The 22,023-nt window shown below is 51.5% G+C and overlaps 1 protein-coding gene across 15 annotated transcripts in view; it reads left to right on the top strand.

Moving 5' to 3' along the window:
- The window catches only part of LOC129858403 (ankyrin repeat and KH domain-containing protein 1-like), a 61,983-nt gene that overhangs the window by 35,296 nt on the left and 4,664 nt on the right, over window positions 1-22,023 (top strand). For 5 of the 15 annotated variants that reach the window (XM_055927601.1, XM_055927597.1, XM_055927595.1 and 2 more), the window contains exons 12-35: window positions 477-564; window positions 812-939; window positions 2,831-2,974; window positions 3,079-3,184; window positions 3,318-3,595; window positions 4,028-4,300; window positions 8,071-8,485; window positions 8,718-8,860; window positions 8,960-9,071; window positions 9,269-9,429; window positions 9,857-9,999; window positions 10,562-10,775; window positions 10,957-11,132; window positions 11,275-11,437; window positions 11,599-11,694; window positions 11,843-12,158; window positions 12,353-12,543; window positions 13,540-13,862; window positions 14,086-14,238; window positions 14,809-14,958; window positions 15,311-16,853; window positions 20,723-20,903; window positions 20,995-21,126; window positions 21,289-21,534. In XM_055927601.1, the coding sequence (XP_055783576.1) occupies window positions 477-564; window positions 812-939; window positions 2,831-2,974; window positions 3,079-3,184; window positions 3,318-3,595; window positions 4,028-4,300; window positions 8,071-8,485; window positions 8,718-8,860; window positions 8,960-9,071; window positions 9,269-9,429; window positions 9,857-9,999; window positions 10,562-10,775; window positions 10,957-11,132; window positions 11,275-11,437; window positions 11,599-11,694; window positions 11,843-12,158; window positions 12,353-12,543; window positions 13,540-13,862; window positions 14,086-14,238; window positions 14,809-14,958; window positions 15,311-16,853; window positions 20,723-20,903; window positions 20,995-21,126; window positions 21,289-21,534 (5,875 nt within the window). Of the gene's footprint in view, window positions 1-476; window positions 565-811; window positions 940-2,830; window positions 2,975-3,078; window positions 3,185-3,317; window positions 3,596-4,027; window positions 4,301-8,070; window positions 8,486-8,717; window positions 8,861-8,959; window positions 9,072-9,268; window positions 9,430-9,856; window positions 10,000-10,561; window positions 10,776-10,956; window positions 11,133-11,274; window positions 11,438-11,598; window positions 11,695-11,842; window positions 12,159-12,352; window positions 12,544-13,539; window positions 13,863-14,085; window positions 14,239-14,808; window positions 14,959-15,310; window positions 16,854-17,714; window positions 17,819-20,722; window positions 20,904-20,994; window positions 21,127-21,288; window positions 21,535-22,023 lie in introns of those variants that run through there. The other 10 variants (XM_055927600.1, XM_055927603.1, XM_055927602.1 and 7 more) reach the window with 7 other exon arrangements.

The following is a 22,023-nucleotide window of genomic DNA, read 5'->3' as shown; positions in this document are numbered from 1 at the left end:
CTTTCCGTATGTCCTTTCCTTCTTTCCTTTCCGTATGTCCTTATTTCCTTTCCTTCTTTCCTTTCCGTATGTCCTTATTTTCTTTCCTTCTTTCCTTCTCTTCTTTCCGTCTTCGCTCCTTCTCTTCTTTACTTCTTTCCTTATGTCATTTCCTTCTTTCCTAATGTCCTTGTCTTCCTTCTTTCCTTATGTCCTTTCCTTCTTTCCTTTCCGTATGTCCTTTCCTTCTTTCCTTTCCGTATGTCCTTATTTCCTTTCCTTCTTTCCTTCTCTTCTTTCCGTCTTTCCTTCGCTCCTCCTCTTCTTTACTTCTTTCCTTCTCTTTACTTCTTTCCTTATGTCCTTTCCTTCTTTCCTTATGTCCTTGTTTTCCTTCTTTCCTTATGTCCTTGTCCTTATTTTCTTTCCTTCTTTCCTTTCTTTCCTTCCGCCCATATCCTCTCCTAAAATCCACGTCCTGTTTGTCTGTTTTCCAGGAGCATGAGTCTGAGGGAGGGAGGACACCCCTGATGAAGGCAGCCAGAGCAGGACACCTCTGCACCGTGCAGTTCCTCATCAGCAAGGGTGGGTTAGGTTAGACAGTTTTTTTAAACCACTACAATGCCCTTTAAAACTAAGTCCTACTATGGCAGACACTGGAAGGAGAAGTTGAAGTGACAAAGTGAGTGCTTTGCATTTCGCCCCTGTCCAGTCGTGAAATCCATAGATTAGGGCCTAATGAATTTATTTCAATCAACTTATTTCCCTCTATAAAATTTAACTCAGTAATATTCTTGCGTTTTAGATTTGACTTCCTGTGTTTTGTGTCCAGGTGCTAATGTGAACAGAGCGACAGCTAACAAGGACCACACGGTGGTGTCTCTGGCCTGCGCTGGAGGTCACCTGGCTGTGGTAGAGCTGCTGCTGGCGCACGGAGCTGACCCCACACACAGACTGAAGGTAAAACACACACACAGACTGAAGGTAAAACACACACACAGACTGAAGGTAAAACACACACACAGACTGAAGGTAAAACACACACACAGACTGAAGGTAAAACACACACACAGACTGAAGGTAAAACACACACACAGACTGAAGGTAAAACACACACACAGACTGAAGGTAAAACACACACACAGACTGACTGAAGGTAAAACACACACACAGACTGACTGAAGGTAAAACACACACACAGACTGACTGAAGGTAAAACACACACACAGACTGACTGAAGGTAAAACACACACACAGACTGACTGGAGGTAAAACACACACACAGACTGACTGGAGGTAAAACACACACACACACAGACTGGAGGTAAAACACACACACACACAGACTGGAGGTAAAACACACACACAGACAGACTGAAGGTAAAACACACACACAGACAGACTGAAGGTAAAACACACACACAGACTGACTGGAGGTAAAACACACACACAGACAGACTGGAGGTAAAACACAGACAGACTGAAGGTAAAACACACACACAGACTGACTGGAGGTAAAACACACACACAGACTGACTGGAGGTAAAACACACACACAGACAGACTGGAGGTAAAACACACACACACACAGACTGGAGGTAAAACACACACACAGACAGACTGAAGGTAAAACACACACACAGACAGACTGGAGGTAAAACACACACACAGACTGACTGGAGGTAAAACACACACACAGACTGACTGGAGGTAAAACACACACACAGACTGACTGGAGGTAAAACACACACACAGACTGACTGGAGGTAAAACACACACACAGACTGACTGGAGGTAAAACACACACACAGACTGACTGGAGGTAAAACACACACACAGACTGACTGGAGGTAAAACACACACACAGACTGACTGGAGGTAAAACACACACACAGACTGACTGGAGGTAAAACACACACACAGACTGACTGGAGGTAAAACACACACACACACAGACTGGAGGTAAAACACACACAAACACACAGACTGATTGAAGGTAAAACACACACACACACACAGACTGACTGAAAGGAAAAACACACACACACACAGACTGACTGAAGGTAAAACACACACACACACACAGACTGACTGAAGGTAAAACACACACACACACAGACTGACTGAAGGTAAAACACACACACACACAGACTGACTGAAGGTAAAACACACACACAGACTGACTGAAGGTAAAACACACACACACACAGACTGACTGAAGGTAAAACACACACACACACACACACAGACTGACTGAAGGTAAAACACACACACACACAGACTGACTGAAGGTAAAACACACACACACACACACAGACTGACTGAAGGTAAAACACACACACACACACACAGACTGACTGAAGGTAAAACACACACACACACACACACACACACACACACACACACACACACACACACACACACACACACACACACACACACACACACACACACACACACACAGACTGACTGAAGGTAAAACACACACACACACAGACTGACTGAAGGTAAAACACACACACACACAGACTGACTGAAGGTAAAACACACACACACACACACACACACACACACACACACACACACACACACACACACACACACACACACACACACACACACACACACACACACACACACACACACACACACACACACACACACACACACACACACACACACACACACACACACACACACACACACACACACACAGACAGACTGAAGGTAAAACACACATCAAACTCATGCGGAAGCTGTCTCGGCCATAGGAACAAGAGTATCATAATAGAAAGTTAACTGTAATGAAGCCTCGTGCACACTTACTCACTTCCGGTTTCTCCTCCAATAGGACGGCTCGACGATGCTGATTGAAGCTGCGAAGGGTGGCCACACCAACGTGGTGTCCTACCTGCTAGACTTCCCTAACAACATCCTGTCTGTCCACGCGCCCGACCTCTGCCAACTCACACCCCCCTCACAAGACCCCTCTCAGGTTAGACATTTTTTATGAAATTGTTTTACCCTATTGAAACAGGAAATGGCCAGCATGGACATTGTCTTTAACTAGTTGTTTTACGACCACTAATCTATCCCCAGGTTCCTCGTGTCCCATTCCAGGCGTTGGCCATGGTGGTTCCCCCCCAGGAGCCAGACAGAACCCCCTCCAACATCACCACGTCCCCACCACCCGTCTCCAGCAAAGGTGAAATGGAGAGCCTTGGCTTGGCCTGTTTTGTTGTAATGTGACCTAATCCTGCAAAACATCCCTCTCTCCCTCGTTCCCTCCATCTCTCTCCATCCTCTTCATCCCTCTTCTTCATCCATTCCTCCACCAGGTTCGTCCAAGCAGAGACAGGCTGCCCTCACTCCCAGCCCTTCCAGTCCAGGGGGGGTGCGTCCCGGCCCGGGGCCCGGGGATGCAGAGGCCTTGCCCCCCTTCCACCTGTGCCAGCCCCTGGAGTGTATCGTGGAGGAGACAGAGGGGAAGCTTAATGAGCTGGGCCAGAGGATCTCAGCCATAGAGAAGGCCCAGCTGCAGTCTCTGGAACTCATTCAGGGAGAGCCGCTCACCAAAGACAAGATCGAAGAGCTGAAGAAGAGCCGGGAGGAGCAGGTGAAAGCAGACAGAGGATCATTCATAGTTAATGGACCACAGAGATTCTTTTGAATTACTTCCCCAAACTCGGTCCTGAGGGTTTTTCCTCTAGCACTACACAGCTGATTCAAATAATCAAATCTTGATGACTTCATTACCCTTGGAGTCCCCAGGACCGAGTTTGGGAAACACTGTCATAGACCCTCAATACAAGTATATGGCACACAACGGAAACTTTTAGCTTTTTGCAACACAAAGCGAAAATGTGCGTTTCTAATTCCAGGCAGTCCAGGTTGTCCCATCCTGTTTCATTTATTTAGTTTGGTGCCTAATGAGCAGGGGACAGATCGATAAGCTCCACCCATCTAGTCTTTCAACGAATTGATGTGCGAGGTCTGACCATAGAACTATGGGTCTGATTTCCCCCCCCCGTGGCGACATGTCTTTCAGGTCCAGAAGAAGAAGAAGATCCTGAAGGAGCTGCAGAAGGTGGAGCGCCAGCTGCAGTTGAAGACCCAGCAGCAGTTCACCAAAGAGTACATGGAGGCCAAGGGCCTGAAGGAAGAGCAGGAGGCAGGCCAGGGTTCGGGGCCAGGGCCGGGGGAAGGGGCCAACACTACCATGCCTGGGGCCCTCACAGCATCACCAGGGGTTAACGTACACACACAGCCTGGGTCGGATACAGGGTCTGACGAGGAGGAGAACAGAGAGGAGGAAGAAGAGGTTAGGAGTTGGTGGTGGTCTGTTTTTTTGTCATTTTGGTCAGAAGGGTAATTAGGAGTTTCTGCTTTTCTGGCGTTATCCTCCATTCGTATCTAATAGAAGCGGACTGATCCGCCCCCTCGCATCTAATAGAAGCGGACTGATCCGCCCCCTCGCATCTAATAGAAGCGGACTGATCCGCCCCCTCGCATCTAATAGAAGCGGACTGATCCGCCCCCTCGCATCTAGTAGAAGCGGACTGATCCGCCCCCTCGTATCTAATAGAAGCGGACTGATCCGCCCCCTCGCATCTAGTAGAAGCGGACTGATCCGCCCCCTCGCATCTAGTAGAAGCGGACTGATCCGCCCCTCGCATCTAGTAGAAGCGGACTGATCCGCCCCCTCGCGTCTAATAGAAGCGGACTGATCCGCCCCCTCGCTTCTAGTAGAAGCGGACTGATCCGCCCCCTCGCATCTAATAGAAGCGGACTGATCCGCCCCCTCGCATCTAATAGAAGCGGACTGATCCGCCCCCTCGCATCTAGAAGCGGACTGATCCGCCCCCTCGCATCTAGAAGCGGACTGATCCGCCCCCTCGCATCTAGAAGCGGACTGATCCGCCCCCTCGCATCTAGTAGAAGCGGACTGATCCGCCCCCTCGCATCTAGTAGAAGCGGACTGATCCGCCCCCTCGCATCTAGTAGAAGCGGACTGATCCGCCCCCTCGCATCTAGTAGAAGCGGACTGATCCGCCCCCTCGCATCTAGTAGAAGCGGACTGATCCGCCCCCTCGCATCTAGTAGAAGCGGACTGATCCGCCCCCTCGCATCTAGTAGAAGCGGACTGATCCGCCCCCTCGCATCTAATAGAAGCGGACTGATCCGCCCCCTCGCATCTAATAGAAGCGGACTGATCCGCCCCCTCGCATCTAATAGAAGCGGACTGATCCGCCCCCTCGCATCTAGTAGAAGCGGACTGATCCGCCCCCTCGCATCTAGTAGAAGCGGACTGATCCGCCCCCTCGCATCTAGTAGAAGCGGACTGATCCGCCCCCTCGCATCTAATAGAAGCGGACTGATCCGCCCCCTCGTGTCAGAAGCGGACTGATCCGCCCCCTCGTGTCAGAAGCGGACTGATCCGCCCCCTCGTGTCAGAAGCGGACTGATCCGCCCCCTCGTGTCAGAAGCGGACTGATCCGCCCCCTCGCGTCAGAAGCGGACTGATCCGCCCCCTCGCGTCAGAAGCGGACTGATCCGCCCCCTCGCGTCAGAAGCGGACTGATCCGCCCCCTCGCGTCAGAAGCGGACTGATCCGCCCCCTCGCGTCAGAAGCGGACTGATCCGCCCCCTCGCGTCAGAAGCGGACTGATCCGCCCCCTCGCGTCAGAAGCGGACTGATCCGCCCCCTCGCGTCAGAAGCGGACTGATCCGCCCCCTCGCGTCAGAAGCGGACTGATCCGCCCCCTCGCGTCAGAAGCGGACTGATCCGCCCCCTCGCGTCAGAAGCGGACTGATCCGCCCCCTCGCGTCAGAAGCGGACTGATCCGCCCCCTCGCGTCAGAAGCGGACTGATCCGCCCCCTCGCGTCAGAAGCGGACTGATCCGCCCCCTCGCGTCAGAAGCGGACTGATCCGCCCCCTCGCGTCAGAAGCGGACTGATCCGCCCCCTCGCGTCAGAAGCGGACTGATCCGCCCCCTCGCGTCAGAAGCGGACTGATCCGCCCCCTCGCGTCAGAAGCGGACTGATCCGCCCCCTCGCGTCAGAAGCGGACTGATCCGCCCCCTCGCGTCAGAAGCGGACTGATCCGCCCCCTCGCGTCAGAAGCGGACTGATCCGCCCCCTCGCGTCAGAAGCGGACTGATCCGCCCCCTCGCGTCAGAAGCGGACTGATCCGCCCCCTCGCGTCAGAAGCGGACTGATCCGCCCCCTCGCGTCAGAAGCGGACTGATCCGCCCCCTCGCGTCAGAAGCGGACTGATCCGCCCCCTCGCGTCAGAAGCGGACTGATCCGCCCCCTCGCATCTAGTAGAAGCGGACTGATCCGCCCCCTCGCATCTAGTAGAAGCGGACTGATCCGCCCCCTCGCATCCAGAAGCGGACTGATCCGCCCCCTCGCATCTAGAAGCGGACTGATCCGCCCCCTCGCATCTAGTAGAAGCGGACTGATCCGCCCCCTCGCATCTACTAGAAGCGGACTGATCCGCCCCCTCGCATCCAGAAGCGGACTGATCCGCCCCCTCGCATCTAGAAGCGGACTGATCCGCCCCCTCGCATCTAGTAGAAGCGGACTGATCCGCCCCCTCGCATCTAGTAGAAGCGGACTGATCCGCCCCCTCGCATCTAGTAGAAGCGGACTGATCCGCCCCCTCGCATCCAGAAGCGGACTGATCCGCCCCCTCGCATCTAGTAGAAGCGGACTGATCCGCCCCCTCGCATCTACTAGAAGCGGACTGATCCGCCCCCTCGCATCCAGAAGCGGACTGATCCGCCCCCTCGCATCCAGAAGCGGACTGATCCGCCCCCTCGCATCTAGTAGAAGCGGACTGATCCGCCCCCTCGCATCTAGTAGAAGCGGACTGATCCGCCCCCTCGCATCTAGTAGAAGCGGACTGATCCGCCCCCTCGCATCCAGAAGCGGACTGATCCGCCCCCTCGCATCTAGTAGAAGCGGACTGATCCGCCCCCTCGCATCTACTAGAAGCGGACTGATCCGCCCCCTCGCATCCAGAAGCGGACTGATCCGCCCCCTCGCATCCAGAAGCGGACTGATCCGCCCCCTCGCATCTAGTAGAAGCGGACTGATCCGCCCCCTCGCATCTAGTAGAAGCGGACTGATCCGCCCCCTCGCATCTAGTAGAAGCGGACTGATCCGCCCCCTCGCATCTACTAGAAGCGGACTGATCCGCCCCCTCGCATCTAGTAGAAGCGGACTGATCCGCCCCCTCGCATCTAGTAGAAGCGGACTGATCCGCCCCCTCGCATCTAGTAGAAGCGGACTGATCCGCCCCCTCGCATCTAGTAGAAGCGGACTGATCCGCCCCCTCGCATCTAGTAGAAGCGGACTGATCCGCCCCCTCGCATCTAGTAGAAGCGGACTGATCCGCCCCCTCGCATCTAGTAGAAGCGGACTGATCCGCCCCCTCGCATCTAATAGAAGCGGACTGATCCGCCCCCTCGCATCTAGTAGAAGCGGACTGATCCGCCCCCTCTCATCTAATAGAAGCGGACTGATCCGCCCCCTCGCATCTAATAGAAGCGGACTGATCCGCCCCCTCGCATCTAATAGAAGCGGACTGATCCGCACCCTCGCATCTAATAGAAGCGGACTGATCCGCCCCCTCGCATCTAATAGAAGCGGACTGATCCGCCCCCTCGCATCTAGTAGAAGCGGACTGATCCGCGACTGATCCGCCCCCTCGCATCTAATAGAAGCGGACTGATCCGCCCCCTCGCGTCTAGTAGAAGCGGACTGATCCGCCCCCTCGCGTCTAATAGAAGCGGACTGATCCGCCCCCTCGCGTCTAGTAGAAGCGGACTGATCCGCCCCCTCGCGTCTAATAGAAGCGGACTGATCCGCCCCCTCGCGTCTAGTAGAAGCGGACTGATCCGCCCCCTCGCGTCTAATAGAAGCGGACTGATCCGCCCCCTCGCGTCTAATAGAAGCGGACTGATCCGCCCCCTCGCGTCTAATAGAAGCGGACTGATCCGCCCCCTCGCGTCTAGTAGAAGCGGACTGTTTTTTATTTAGATGCTTTGTTTGATTTTTAGAAGTTTACCTCATTTCAATTCCAGGATGATGAGGATGAAGATGATGAAGACGATGAAGTGGAAGGAGAGGAGGAAGATTACGCTAAGCTACCCCAGGTGGACACTATCCTCTACAGGGATGGACAGCAGCCCCCCCTGCCCCTCTCGCCCTCCCCCCAGCCCCTGTCCTCCCCCCACTCCCATCTCCACCCTCTTCCTCCCCCCTTCCAGACCGCCTTCGTGCCCATCCAGCCCCTACCTGAGTACAGCCCGTGCCCAGCTGACTATCCCTGCCCTGGCACTACCAGCCCTGAGCTGCAGAGGGTACTGGTGGGCCGGCAGATGCCGTGTCAAGGTCAGGGGTTAGGACCAGGGATGGTAGGGCAGCATGCCCCAGACGGACTCATGGTGGCTTCTCCCGCTCAGACGCTTACAGACACACTGGATGACATCATGGCAGGTGAGTTTGTGTAGCGTGGCGTTGTCTTACAGCTGTTCTGCCTGTTGTGGGTGGCTGCATCTCAAAAGTCTTAACTCATTTCCTTAGAATTCTCCTTTCCTTCAACTGCACTGATTTGAAAGATCAGGACTGATGAACAAATTCCCCAGAAGAAAAGCCTGAAAAGTAACAAATACTAACTTTTCTCTCTCTCTCCCCCTCCCTCCGTTCTCTCCTTCCTGCTCTGTTCCAGCAGCGGTGAGCAGCAGAGTACCCATGTTAAACACTACGACGTCCCCCACCCCCCTGTCTGACCCCCTCTCACAGACCCCCTCCAACATGGGCTCACCCCCCTCCCCACTGCCCCTCTACCCCTCTGTGGACATCGACGCACACGTAAGTCACTCCTCACACACACTGTGGTTATCAGGGCTCATGTAAAGGCCATTCAAGGCTGAGAGACACACAGCGTTGTAAGTGTCCCTCTCCTTTCAGACGGAGAGTAATCATGACACAGCGCTGACGCTGGCATGTGCTGGAGGACACGAGGAGCTGGTGTCTGTTCTCATTGCACGAGGAGCCAACATCGAGCACCGCGACAAGAAAGGTAGCACACACACACAACGTTACTGTCCAGTGTGAGGGCCTGTTTATCCGCAAGACATGTTTTAATTTCTGATGAATCGCGAATATATAGATATTGACACACAAGGCAGTGTTATATACAGTGTTCAAAGTGCTTCACATTGTATTGGGTGTATCTGTACATCTGGTTGTGACCCCCTCTGCTCGTCCTCTCCCCAGGGTTCACCCCTCTGATCCTGGCTGCGACAGCGGGCCACGCAGGGGTGGTGGAGGTCCTTCTGGATAAAGGGGGCGACATAGAGGCCCAGTCAGAGAGAACCAAAGACACGCCCCTCTCCCTGGCCTGCTCAGGGGGACGACAAGAGGTACACACCACAGAGGTCTGATTGCACACCACAGAGGTCTGATTGCACACCACAGAGGTCTGATTGCACACCACAGGGGTCTGATTGCACACCACAGGGGTCTGATTGCACACCACAGGGGTCTGATTGCACACCACAGGGGTCTGATTGCACACCACAGGGGTCTGATTGCACACCACAGGGGTCTGATTGCACACCACAGGGGTCTGATTGCACACCACAGGGGTCTGATTGCACACCACAGGGGTCTGATTGCACACCACAGGGGTCTGATTTAAATTAGTTTTTTATTATTTCTAATAATTCTATGGTACACGCTCACTTCCCTTCTATGAATCACCACACTGAACCGACTCACCTTTCACTGACTGAAATAGCATATTGAAAACATACTGAAGCCTATGTGCCACTACTTACAGATAACTGTAATTTCCTCTCCTAGGTGGTGGAGTTGTTGCTGTTGCGAGGAGCCAATAAAGAGCATCGTAACGTGTCAGACTACACCCCTTTGAGCTTGGCGGCGTCTGGAGGCTACGTCAACATCATCAAGATCCTCCTCAACGCCGGCTCAGAGATCAACTCCAGGTACTGGACAGGGCGGGACAGGACAGGGCGAGACGGGACAGGGCGAGACGGGACAGGGCGAGACGGGACGGGGCGAGACGGGACGGGGCGAGACGGGACGGGGCGAGACGGGACGGGGCGGGGCGGGACGGGACGGGGCGGGACGGGACGGGACGGGGCGGGACGGGACGGGGCGGGGCGGGACGGGGCGGGACGGGGCGGGGCGGGACGGGACGGGGCGAGACGGGACGGGGCGAGACGGGGCGAGACGGGACAGGGCGAGACGGGACAGGGCGAGACGGGACAGGGCGAGACGGGACAGGGCGAGACGGGACAGGGCGAGACGGGACAGGGCGAGACGGGACAGGGCGAGACGGGACAGGGCGAGACGGGACAGGGCGAGACGGGACAGGGCGAGACGGGACAGGGCAGGACAGGGCGAGACAGGACTGGGCGAGGCCACATCTTCTCTTCTCTTTTAACTGATACCCCTACTTTTACTTTTCCAGGTCTTCATCAAATACATTTCTTCATCAAACTTCCACTGGGTTGTTAAATTAATGGTAACTGCACCTTTCTCTAGGACGGGCAGTAAGCTGGGTATCTCTCCCCTGATGCTGGCAGCGATGAACGGTCACGTACCAGCGGTCAAGCTGCTGCTGGACATGGGATCAGACATCAACGCTCAGATCGAGACCAACAGGAACACGGCTCTGACTCTGGCCTGCTTCCAGGGCCGCGCTGAGGTGGTCAGTCTGCTGCTGGACCGCAAGGCCAACGTAGAGCACAGAGCCAAGGTGAGGAGACGGGACCGTTCACAGTCCATGTTATAGTAGTATTTAAAGGGAGTCCAGAGCCATGGTACATATAGGCTCTGGTGAATATTAACTTGAGAATTGTCACTCCGTCTCCCATTGACATCCGTGTGTGAGTGTGTGATACTGTATGTGTGATGTTGACCTGGCCCTCCCCTTGTAGACTGGTCTGACCCCTCTGATGGAGGCAGCGTCGGGGGGCTATGCTGAGGTGGGCCGGGTGCTGCTGGATAAAGGGGCTGACGTCAACGCCCCTCCTGTCCCCTCGTCCCGGGACACAGCCCTCACCATCGCTGCAGACAAGGGCCACTACAAGTTCTGTGAGCTGCTTATCAATAGGTGGGTGTTAAACCAACCAATCAATCTGTCTGAGTGGGTATTCATTTCGAAACCAGGAATTTCCCTAGAAGGTCATGTTTTCTTTCTCTCGTTCTTTTGATCCTGTGTTTATCTGTTGTCTTTGTTTTCCTCCGTTCTCCAGAGGGGCTCATATTGACGTGCGCAATAAGAAAGGGAACACACCTCTGTGGCTGGCAGCCAACGGCGGCCATTTTGATGTGGTTCAGCTGCTGGTGCAGGCCGGGGCCGACGTAGATGCTGCAGACAACCGCAAGATCACACCGCTCATGGCTGCCTTCCGCAAGGTAGGTTGTGTCACAGGATGACCCTGGCCCCCTCACTATCTGCTTCCACCATAAGGCCCTGCAGTCTTCCCCCTGCCTTTACCTATTGCCCCCAGCCTGAAACAATGTTTGCCTATTTACAGTTAGCCCCCCCCCCCTCCCACTTTGTCTGTGTTTCTCAGGGTCATGTAAAGGTGGTTCAGTACCTGGTAAAGGAGGTCAACCAGTTCCCCTCAGACATTGAGTGTATGAGGTACATTGCCACCATCGCTGACAAGGTAACACCTCAACCGGTTTGGACTAACTCTCTCCATCCCTCCCTCACCGGAGTTGTTGAAGTGCCACCAGTGCATGCAGACCATCGTCAAAGCATAACCCTAACGGTTCTCTCTCCCTCCTCTCTCTCCATCCCTCCCTCTCTCTCAGGAGTTGTTGAAGAAGTGCCATCAGTGCATGGAGACCATCGTCAAAGCCAAAGACCAGCAGGCTGCAGAGGCCAACAAGAACGCCAGCATTCTCCTGAAGGAGCTCGACCTGGAGAAGTCCAGAGAGGAGAGCAAGAAGCAGGCCCTGGCCGCCAAGAGAGAGAAACGCAAGGAGAAGCGCAAGAAGAAGAAGGAGGAACAGAAGAGAAAGCAGGAGGAGGGGGAGGAGGGGGAGGAGGAAGAGGAGCAGAAGACTACCAAGGAGGAGGATGAGGAGGAAGACGGTGAGATGCAGAAGCAGGACGACTCCGCTGAGGGTAAATTATATCTTGGTTTCAATATCTAATAATTTGTTCCCAAAATGCTGATAATAACATTTGTTTGTGGTGGCTAGTTTAACAAAAGCAAAGTGTAAATTGTAGTCACTCTTTGTCCGTAGACAGTTTATGGTAAGGAAACAAATGTGTAATATTGTGGAACTATTCCTTCAACTCTGTCGTTCCCTCTCCAGAAGTGGACCCCCCCATCGACCCCCCCAGTGCGACCACTACCACCACCATCGGTATCCCCGCCACCTTCAGCTGTGTGTTCGGCAAGAAGAGGGCCAGTGTTGCCACGACGACCAGTGCCAGCCGCAAAAGCAAGAAGAACAAGACCAAGGACTCGTCCCCCAGCGAACCAATCATATGTCTGAACCCACAGGTATTAACCAATCATACTGCAGGACCCACAGGTGGTTGGTGTATTTAAAATATAGATTTGATTTAATTTTTGTAATGTGTGTATATATCTATACAGTACCAGTCAGAGGTTTGGACACACTTACTCATTCAAGGGTTTTTCTTTATTTTTACTATTTTCTACATTGTAGAATAATAGTGAAGACATCAAAACTATGAAATAACACATATGGAATCATGTAGTAACCAAAAAAAAGTTTGAGCCAATCAGTTGGGTTGTGACAAGGTCGGGGTGGTATACAGAAGATAGCCATATTTAGTAAAAGAACAAGTCCATATGGCAAGAACAGCTCAAATAAGCAAAGAGAAATGACAGTCCATCATTACTTTAAGACATGAAGATCAGTCAATCCGAAACATTTCAAGAACTTTGAAAGGACAGATTTTCACCAGTCTAATGTCCATTGCTTGTGTTTCTTGGCTTAAGCAATTCTCTACTTCTTATTGTTGTCCTTTAGTAGTGGTTTCTTTGCAGCAATTCGACCATGTAGAAAATAGTAAAACATAAAGAAAAGCCCTTGAAGGAGTAGGTGTGTCCACTTTTGACTGGTACTGTGGTTTTTTAAAATTGTATTTATTATTTTACCTTTATTTAACAAGGCAAGTCAGTTAAGAACAAATTCTTATTTTCAATGACGGCCTAGGAACAGTGGGTTAACTGCCTTGTTCAGGGGCAGAACGACAGATTTTTACCTTGTCAGCTCGGGAATTCGATCTTGCAACCTTTCAATTACTAGTCCAACACTCTAAAGGCTACCTGCCCCCCCAAATGATGTATTATGTGACATGACTGCAGAATATAATGTAGCCTAGCTAAATTTAAGAACGAGAGTGAAGCTGTGCTTTTCTGGGTGGCTGCAAATATGTACACATGTCCACTCGTCTTTTCCACTCAGTTATACATCAAACAATCTGTCAATCAAGGTGTCTAATCAGTGATGATTCCATCTCTGTCCAGCAGGTGGTGCTGGCACAGCACAAGGCCAACAAGATCCATGGGGAGCCACGGGGTGGTGGGGTGACAGGGGCGGGGGGCACCAGCGACTCGGACCCCCTGGACAGCACCGACTGTGCTAGTGAGAGTAGCAGCAGCGGAGGCAAGAGCCAGGAGCTCAACTTCCTCCCCGACCTCCCCTCTTCTTCCTCATCCTCCTCTTCGTCCTCCTCCTCTTCGTCCTCGGGCCCCACTCATAGCCTGCTGCCAGGCCCGGAGAAGAAACACTGTCTGCAGCTACACCCAGGCAACCAAGTCACCGTCTCCATCTCTAAGCCTACACATAAGTGAGTGACCTGCAGCGCTTTAGAGGAGAGCTGTTGGTTTGACTTTGACTAACAACTGTCGGTTTACTAAAGGAAACCATCAAATCACACACAACAGTGCATTTCTATTACAAGTACATAGATAAAACCTCAACCTTATTAAATGTCAATCTGACCTTTATCCCTTTCTCTCTCTTCCTCCCCCTTGTTCTCTCCCCCTCTTTCTTCCCCCCCAACCTCTCAGAGCTCCAGACATGAGTGAGTTGACCCCCAGCAGCTCTGTACCATCTCAGTTTAAGACCATGTCTCTGTCCGTCACATCCCCCAACAGCAAGAGCCTCACCAGCCCCAAGAGGGGACAGAAGAGAGAGGAGGGTTGGAAGGAGGTGGTGAGACGGTGGGTACACACACACTCCATCTAGAAATGCTTCAAGTAAATCTATTATATATATATAAAAAAAGGTAGGGAACCACTGGACTAAAATATATATATATATATATATATATATATATATTTATATATTTATATATATATATTTATATATTTATATATATATATATATATATATATATATTTATATATATATATATATATTTATTTTTTTATTTTTTTAGTTCCGTGGTTCCCTACCTTTTTTGGTTACTGTACCACCAACTGAATGTTTTTCTGCCCGGAGTACCCCCTCGTGCATTTTACCAGTGGACAGGCCAAGTGCCCCCCAGTGGACAGGCCAAGTGCCCCCCAGTGGACAGGCCAAGTGCCCCCCAGTGGACAGGCCAAGTGCCCCCCAGTGGACAGGCCAAGTGCCCCCCAGTGGACAGGCCAAGTGCCCCCCGATTCCCTGGTTGGGAACCACTGTTTTAGACAATGAGGAAAAATAAGTTGTCAGGCTTGTGGCTCCCCATGGATCTTGTCCTTTGGCCCAGTTCTAAACCCCATATGAACCTCTTTCTCTCCGGGCTGCAGGTCTAAGAAGCTATCGGTGCCGGCCTCGGTGGTGTCGAGGATCATGGGTAGAGGAGGCTGCAACATCACAGCTATACAGAACGTCACGGGAGCACACATTGACGTGGACAAACAGAAAGACAAGAACGGAGAGAGAATGATCACCATCAGGTAGGACCAGAGAGATGGAGAGCCTGGCCTCTGGTGGCAGCAGCCCATTATTACACTAGTCAACAGAGTCTAGAACTGAACAGGAGGAAAGCAGAGAAACTAGTAATAATCACGTGTTGATTTATCTGAGGGATTCTAAGTATTTAACAGAGTAATAATCACGTGTTGATTTATCTGAGGGATTCTAAGTATTTAACAGAGTAATAATCATGTGTTGATTCATCAATCCTCCTGCCGTATCTCCAGGATATCAGTGAAGAGTTGAAATACTGTGAATGGTTAGAACCATGTCCGTGGAATGTGTACATTGTTGTGTGGCCCCTGACCCCTGTGTTGTGATGGTCCATTCCAGAGGTGGCACGGAGTCGACACGCCACGCTGTCCAGCTGATCAACTCTCTGATCCAGGACCCAGCCAAGGAACTAGAGGACCTCATCCCCAGGAATCACATCAGGGCCCCGGGCTCCAAGATCACCTCAGCCCCCTTCCCCACCCCCATTGGGGCTAACCTTAACCTCAGCGTTGGGGCCAAGGCCCTGGGCTCCCTGGTCACGTCCTCTGGGGTCTCCTTCCAGTCCTCTTCCTCTCAGACAGGGGGTAAGATGGGTAAGGGTCTGTCTGGGGTGAGACCGCCCTTCCCCGTGTCTCTCCCCCTGGCCTACGCCCATCCCCAGCTGGCCCTCCTGGCAGCCCAGACCATGCATCAGATCAGACACCCCATGCTGCCCATGGCCCAGTTCGGTGGGACCTTTTCCCCTGCCGCCAGCACGTGGGGCCCGTTCCCGGTGCGGCCGCTGAGTCCCGGTAGCGCCAACAGCTCCCCCAAACACAACGGTGGTAGTAGTGGTAACAACCAGCCCAGAGCCAACTTGTCTAGTCATAATGATCACAATAACACATCATCCACGGGGTCCTCTGTCTCCAGTCCTAGTGCTTCTAACTGTCAGACAGCTACTACTACAGGGTCACCCCACAACCCTAACCCCCCCCTTGGGGCCCAGCCCAGCACCCCCACACCCTCCTCAGTCAGGAAACAGCTGTTCACCTCTGACCCCAAGCACATAGGGGTCAACTCTGTCGCCATGGTTACTGCCACCACTGTCAGTAGTAGTAGTCACTCAGTGAGAGGTACAGGGTCTCCCGCCCACCAACACACGGGCTTAACGGCTACAAACGCCCCTAACCCTCTTCAACCCCAGGTCATCCCCATCTCTCAGCCCCCCAAGTCACCCCCCAGCGCCCCCACTGCTCCCCCAGGCAAGGAGAAGCTGACCCCCTCTCTCTCTCAGGAGGCCCTGTCCGTCTCAGTCAACAATGTGGTTAGTTCAGGTGGTTTCACCGCCCCTGTCATGGCTGCCCCCTCCAAACCTGAGCCCCGCCAGCAGCACCAACCCCCTCCTCTCCTCACCTCCTCGTCATCAGACCCCCCTCCACCTCTCCTCCCTCTTCAGTCCAGCTCCCACCTCCCCCCATCCTCCTCCACCCCCTCACACACACACCTCAACAGCACCGTACCTCACTTCTCGGCTCCCGCTCCCCGTGTCTCACACCGCATGCAGCCCCCGACAGGGCCCTACTACCAACACCTCGACCAGCATCAACAAACGTTCCTACCCCATAACACACAGCAACAAACGTTCCTACCCCATAACACACAGCAACAAACGTTCCTACCCCACAACACGCAGCAACATGAGCACCCCAAACAGAAGCAGCCCCAGGCGTCCCAGCCGCCCTCCATGCCCCCTCAGCCCCAGTCCTCCATGGGTCTGATGAACGGCTCTCAGATGCAGCAGCAGGTCCATGGTGGGGCCAAGCCCCAGCAGATGCCCCCTAACTTCGGCCCTGCAGCTCTCTTCAACCATTTCAGCAGCATGTTTGACAACAACAACCAGGTGGGTGCCACCACACATTATTTTCTACTATTTCTGTTCTCCACAGAATCATTTATTATTTCAATAGAGCAGCGCTCTCCAACCCTGTTCCTGGACAGCTACCCTCCTGTAGGTTTTTACTCCAACCCTGTTCCTGGAGAGCTACTCTCCTGTAGGTTTACACTCCAACCCTGTTCCTGGAGAGCTACCCTCCTGTAGGTTTTCACTCCAACCCTGTTCCTGGACAGCTACCCTCCTGTAGGTTTACACTCCAACCCTGTTCCTGGACAGCTACCCTCCTGTAGGTTTTTACTCAAACCCTGTTCCTGGACAGCTACCCTCCTGTAGGTTTTTACTCAAACCCTGTTCCTGGACAGCTACCCTCCTGTAGGTTTTTACTCCAACCCTGTTCCTGGACAGCTACCCTCCTGTAGGTTTTTACTCCAACCCTGTTCCTGGACAGCTACCCTCCTGTAGGTTTTTACTCCAACCCTGTTCCTGGACAGCTACCCTCCTGTAGGTTTTTACTCCAACCCTGTTCCTGGAGAGCTACCCTCCTGTAGGTTTTTACTCCAACCCTGTTCCTGGACAGCTACCCTCCTGTAGGTTTGGAGTGTAAACCTACAGGAGGGTAGCTCTCCAGGAACAGGGTTGGAGTGTAAACCTACAGGAGGGTAGATCTCCAGGAACAGGGTTGGAGTGTAAACCTACAGGAGGGTAGCTCTCCAGGAACAGGGTTGGAGTGTAAACCTACAGGAGGGTAGATCTCCAGGAACAGGGTTGGAGTGTAAACCTACAGGAGGGTAGCTGTCCAGGAACAGGGTTGGAGAGCGCTGCCATAGAGTAACAACATGTTTTGAAGGTGTATTTCTTTATTTATAGGGGATAATGCACATTAATCAACATCAATATTACAATAATGCAACATCCATGTAAATGTGCCGGGGTTAGCCAAAAGCTCATTTGCACCAGTAGTCCCTGGGCAGGTAAGGTCCTTTACACAGCCACTATACAAATACTCACTAAAACAATACAAAATACATTACATCCAATAATATATCATTTTAACAACAACACTATCATCAACTGTCATCTTACATATGAGGAGCCACAGATAACTCATGTGTACAGGTTTAGATAGATTTGAGCCATGTTTTCAATTTTACATTTAAAAATCCAATAATCAGTGCAGTTTCTCAAGTCCATTGGCATTGCATTCCAGTATATTGTAACAGAGAAGGGCGATTGATCGAAATTACTGTGTCGAAAAGGGCCAACGCAATCAACCTCTAGTTACTGCTCTTGTTGTCCTGGAGGTGCTTTCCTTGAGCATCATATGCCGGCATAGGAGTGGAGACCATGCAGGATCTTAAAGACCAGGCTTGCATCTACATACTGCTTAAACCTATCCAGACTACATACATTATGTTTGTAAATGATATGACAAATGGTGGTAACTGTTTAGTTTGTTATCAAAAATATTAAGTGGTTGTTTGTAGAGTGATTCAATTGGTTTCAGAATAGTAGCTCCTGCTTGTGACCAACATGTGAGAAGATCATAGCATGCATATGTAGTTTGGTGGCCTCTAGAGGAAGGAAAGGTCTTAACCTAAAGCTGGATAATCCAAACTTGACCTTGTTAACCACGTCACATGTTTCTTAAATGTCAAGTTGGAGTCCCCAAAAAACCTCTGAGATACCTGAGGTTACACAACTTCCAGATTCTCCCCATTAACAAGAACAGCTCGTTGGGAGGAATCAATGGATTTCTTGGAGAAGTACATAGTTTTGTTGATATTTAAATGCAGGCAAGAATTAGTTGTCCATTTAGAATAATGTGCTACAGCTTCAGTTAACTTGTTGACAACTTGTCTATTTTTTGTGTACATACAGAACTGTATTGTCTGCATGTTAACTTGTGGGTAAGCAAATGGGAGATCATTTACATTTGAAGTTGGAATCGTTAAAACTCCTTTTTCAACCACTCCAAAAATGTCTTGTTAACAAACTATAGTTTTGGCAAGTCGGTTAGAACATCTACTTTGTGCATGACACACGTGATTTTTCCAACAATTGTTTACAGGCAGATTATTTAACTTATAATTCACTGTATCACATTTCCAGTGGGTCAGAAGTTTACATACACTAAGTTGACTGTGCCTTTAAACAGCTTGGAAAATTCCATAAAAGGATGTCATGGCTTTAGAAGCTTCTAATAGGCTAATTGACATTATTTTAGTCAATAGGAGGTGCACCTGTGGATGTATTTGAAGGCCTACCTTCAAACTCAGTGCCTCTTTGCTTGACATCATGGGAAAATCAAAAGAAATCAGCCAAGACCTCAGAAACCAAAAATTGTAGACACCCACAAGTCTGATTCATCCTTGGGAGCAATTTCCAAACGCCTGAAGGTACCACGTTCATCTGTACAAGCAATAGTATGCAAGTATAAACACCATGGGACCACACAGCCGTCATACTGCTCAGGAAGGAGACGCGTTCTGTCTCCTAGAGATGAACGTACTTTGGTGCGAAAAGTGCAAATCAATCCCAGAACAACAGCAAAGGACCTTGTGAAGATGCTGGAGGAAACGGGTACAAATGTATCTATATCCACAGTAAAATGAGTCCTATATCGACTTAACCTGAAAGGCCGCTCAGCAAGGAAGAAGCCACTGCTCCAAAACCGCCATAAAAAGCCAGACTACGGTTTGCAACTGCACATGGGGACAAAGATCATACTTTTTGGAGAAATGTCCTCTGGTCTGATGAAACAAAAATAGAACTATTTGGCCATAATAACCATTGTTATGTTGAGGAAAAAGGGGGAGGCTTGCAAGCCGAAGAACACCATCTCAACCGTGAAGCATGGGGGTGGCAGCATTATGTTGTGGGGGTGCTTTGCTGCAGGAGGGACTGGTGCACTTCACAAAATAGATGGCATCTTGAGGAAGGAAAATGATGTGGATATATTGAAGCAATATCTCAAGACATCAGTCAGGAAGTTATAGCTTGGCCGCAAATGGACAAAGACCCCAAGCATACTTCCTTAGTTGTGGCAAAATGGCTTAAGGACAACAAAGTCAAGGTATTGGAGTGGCCATCACAAAGCCCTGACCTCAATCCTATAGAAAATTTGTGGGCAGAACTGAAAAAGCGTGTTGCGAGCAGGGAGGCCTACAAACCTGACTGTTACACCAGCTCTGTCAGGAGGAATGGGGCAAAATTCACCCAACCTATTTTGGGAAGCTTGTGGAAGGCTACCTGAAATGTTTGACCCAAGTTAAACAATTTAAAGGCAATGCTACCAAATACTAATTGAGTGTATGTAAACTTCTGACCCACTGGGAATGTGATGAAAGAAATAAAAGCTGAAATAAATAACTCTACTATTATTCTGACATTTCACATTCTTAAAATAAAGTGGTGAGCCTAACTGACCTAAGACAAGGAATTTTGCTTGGATTAAATGTCAGGAATTGTGAAAAACTGAGTTTAAATGTATTTGACTAAGGTGTATGTAAACTTCCGACTTCAACTGTATATAGATGGTAAACAGAAGGGGTCCTAATATTGACCCTTGTTGGACCCCAATGTTATAGTAACGAGACTGAGTGTCCCCCCCCCAAAAAACGATGACTTCTGTTCGTCAGATAGGAATACATCCAACCAACTTCAGTGGACACATTAAGGGAGGATGATTTGGATAGGAGGACCTCATGATTCACAGTATCAAATGCCTTTTGTAAGATCCAAAGAGACTGCCCCGACTTCAGCTATGTCCAGTTTCGATTTAATGCAGAAAATGTTGTGACCTAAACTTCAGTGCCTACTCATTTCGGGTCACACCTGTGGTCTAGTTGCTCACTGACCACTTGTCTCTCTATTAGGTGGGTAACAACCAGGTGTGGGGTGCGTGCCACCTCCCTGCCCGCTCCCCTCCTGAGCAGCAGTATTCTGCCCCCCCCGCCTACATGGGACAGATGGATGGCATGATGGCCCCTCCTCCAGACAGCTCCAAGGCCCCTGGGTACCGCTCTGCCTCACAGAGGATGGTCAACAGTCAAATTGGTAAAAGAAAGCGACATTTAGATTTAATTTTTTATATTCAACTTTTTGACCTTACATTCTATATGTCCCAAACTCTCTCCTTGTCTTACAGCTCTGAGTCTGACCAGCTATGCTACCAGTATGTCTGGTAGTCCAGTCTATCTACACGGCCCAGCAGCTGTGGGCACCCCCTCCTTCAGCAGACAGCACTTCTCCCCTCACCCCTGGAGCGCTGCCACATCAGGTACTGACACAGATGTGTAAACAATCTAAGATGCCCACAGAGCTTATTTTCCAGAAATTCCGCACACAGGGAAAAAAATGATTTAACTAAGGAAAAACTCTTAAATTGTATAACTGTCTTTTAGACTCAAACCCCCTAATCTTTAACCCCTCCTCTCCCTAGGCGAGTCCCAGGCGGTGCCCCCTCCCTCCAAGGTGTTGTCGTCTGGCCCCGTGGCCCCCCCTCCCCACCAGGCCAAGCAGGGCCAGGGCAGCAGCCAGCAGGACAGGAAGGTGCCTCCTCCCATCGGTACAGAGAGGCTGGCGAGGATCAGACAGACCACCGTCAACCCTCCTCTCCTCCAGACCTCCTACACCGCTCCTGTAGGACAGGGAGGCATATGGTCCTTCGGAGTCGGCAGCGCCTCAGGTGAGTAGTCACACAAACCAGACGGACACACACCGGACGGACACACACCGGACGGACACACACCGGACGGACACACACCGGACGGACACACACCGGACGGACACACACCGGACGGACACACACCGGACGGACACACACCGGACGGACACACACCGGACGGACACACACCGGACGGACACACACCGGACGGACACACACCGGACGGACACACACCGGACGGACACACACCGGACGGACACACACCGGACGGACACACACCGGACGGACACACACCGGACGGACACACACCAGATCCATGTGTTCACACACAACTGCTAACCCACGCTGGTCTCTCCATCCCCAATGTCTACAGCCCTGATAAACAGCTAATGGGTATATAGATACCCCACCTTGCGTACACACACACACACTCCACTGCCCCCCCACTCACACACGCCTCCAAAACCCTACTCAATAAATTGGATGCAGTCTATCACAGTGCCATCCGTT

This window comes from Salvelinus fontinalis, chromosome 6, assembly GCF_029448725.1.
Source record: "Salvelinus fontinalis isolate EN_2023a chromosome 6, ASM2944872v1, whole genome shotgun sequence".
NCBI classification, from domain to species: domain Eukaryota; kingdom Metazoa; phylum Chordata; class Actinopteri; order Salmoniformes; family Salmonidae; genus Salvelinus; species Salvelinus fontinalis.
Note: the sequence above shows the minus strand (reverse complement) of the source record. Positions and strands in the feature narration are given on the sequence as shown.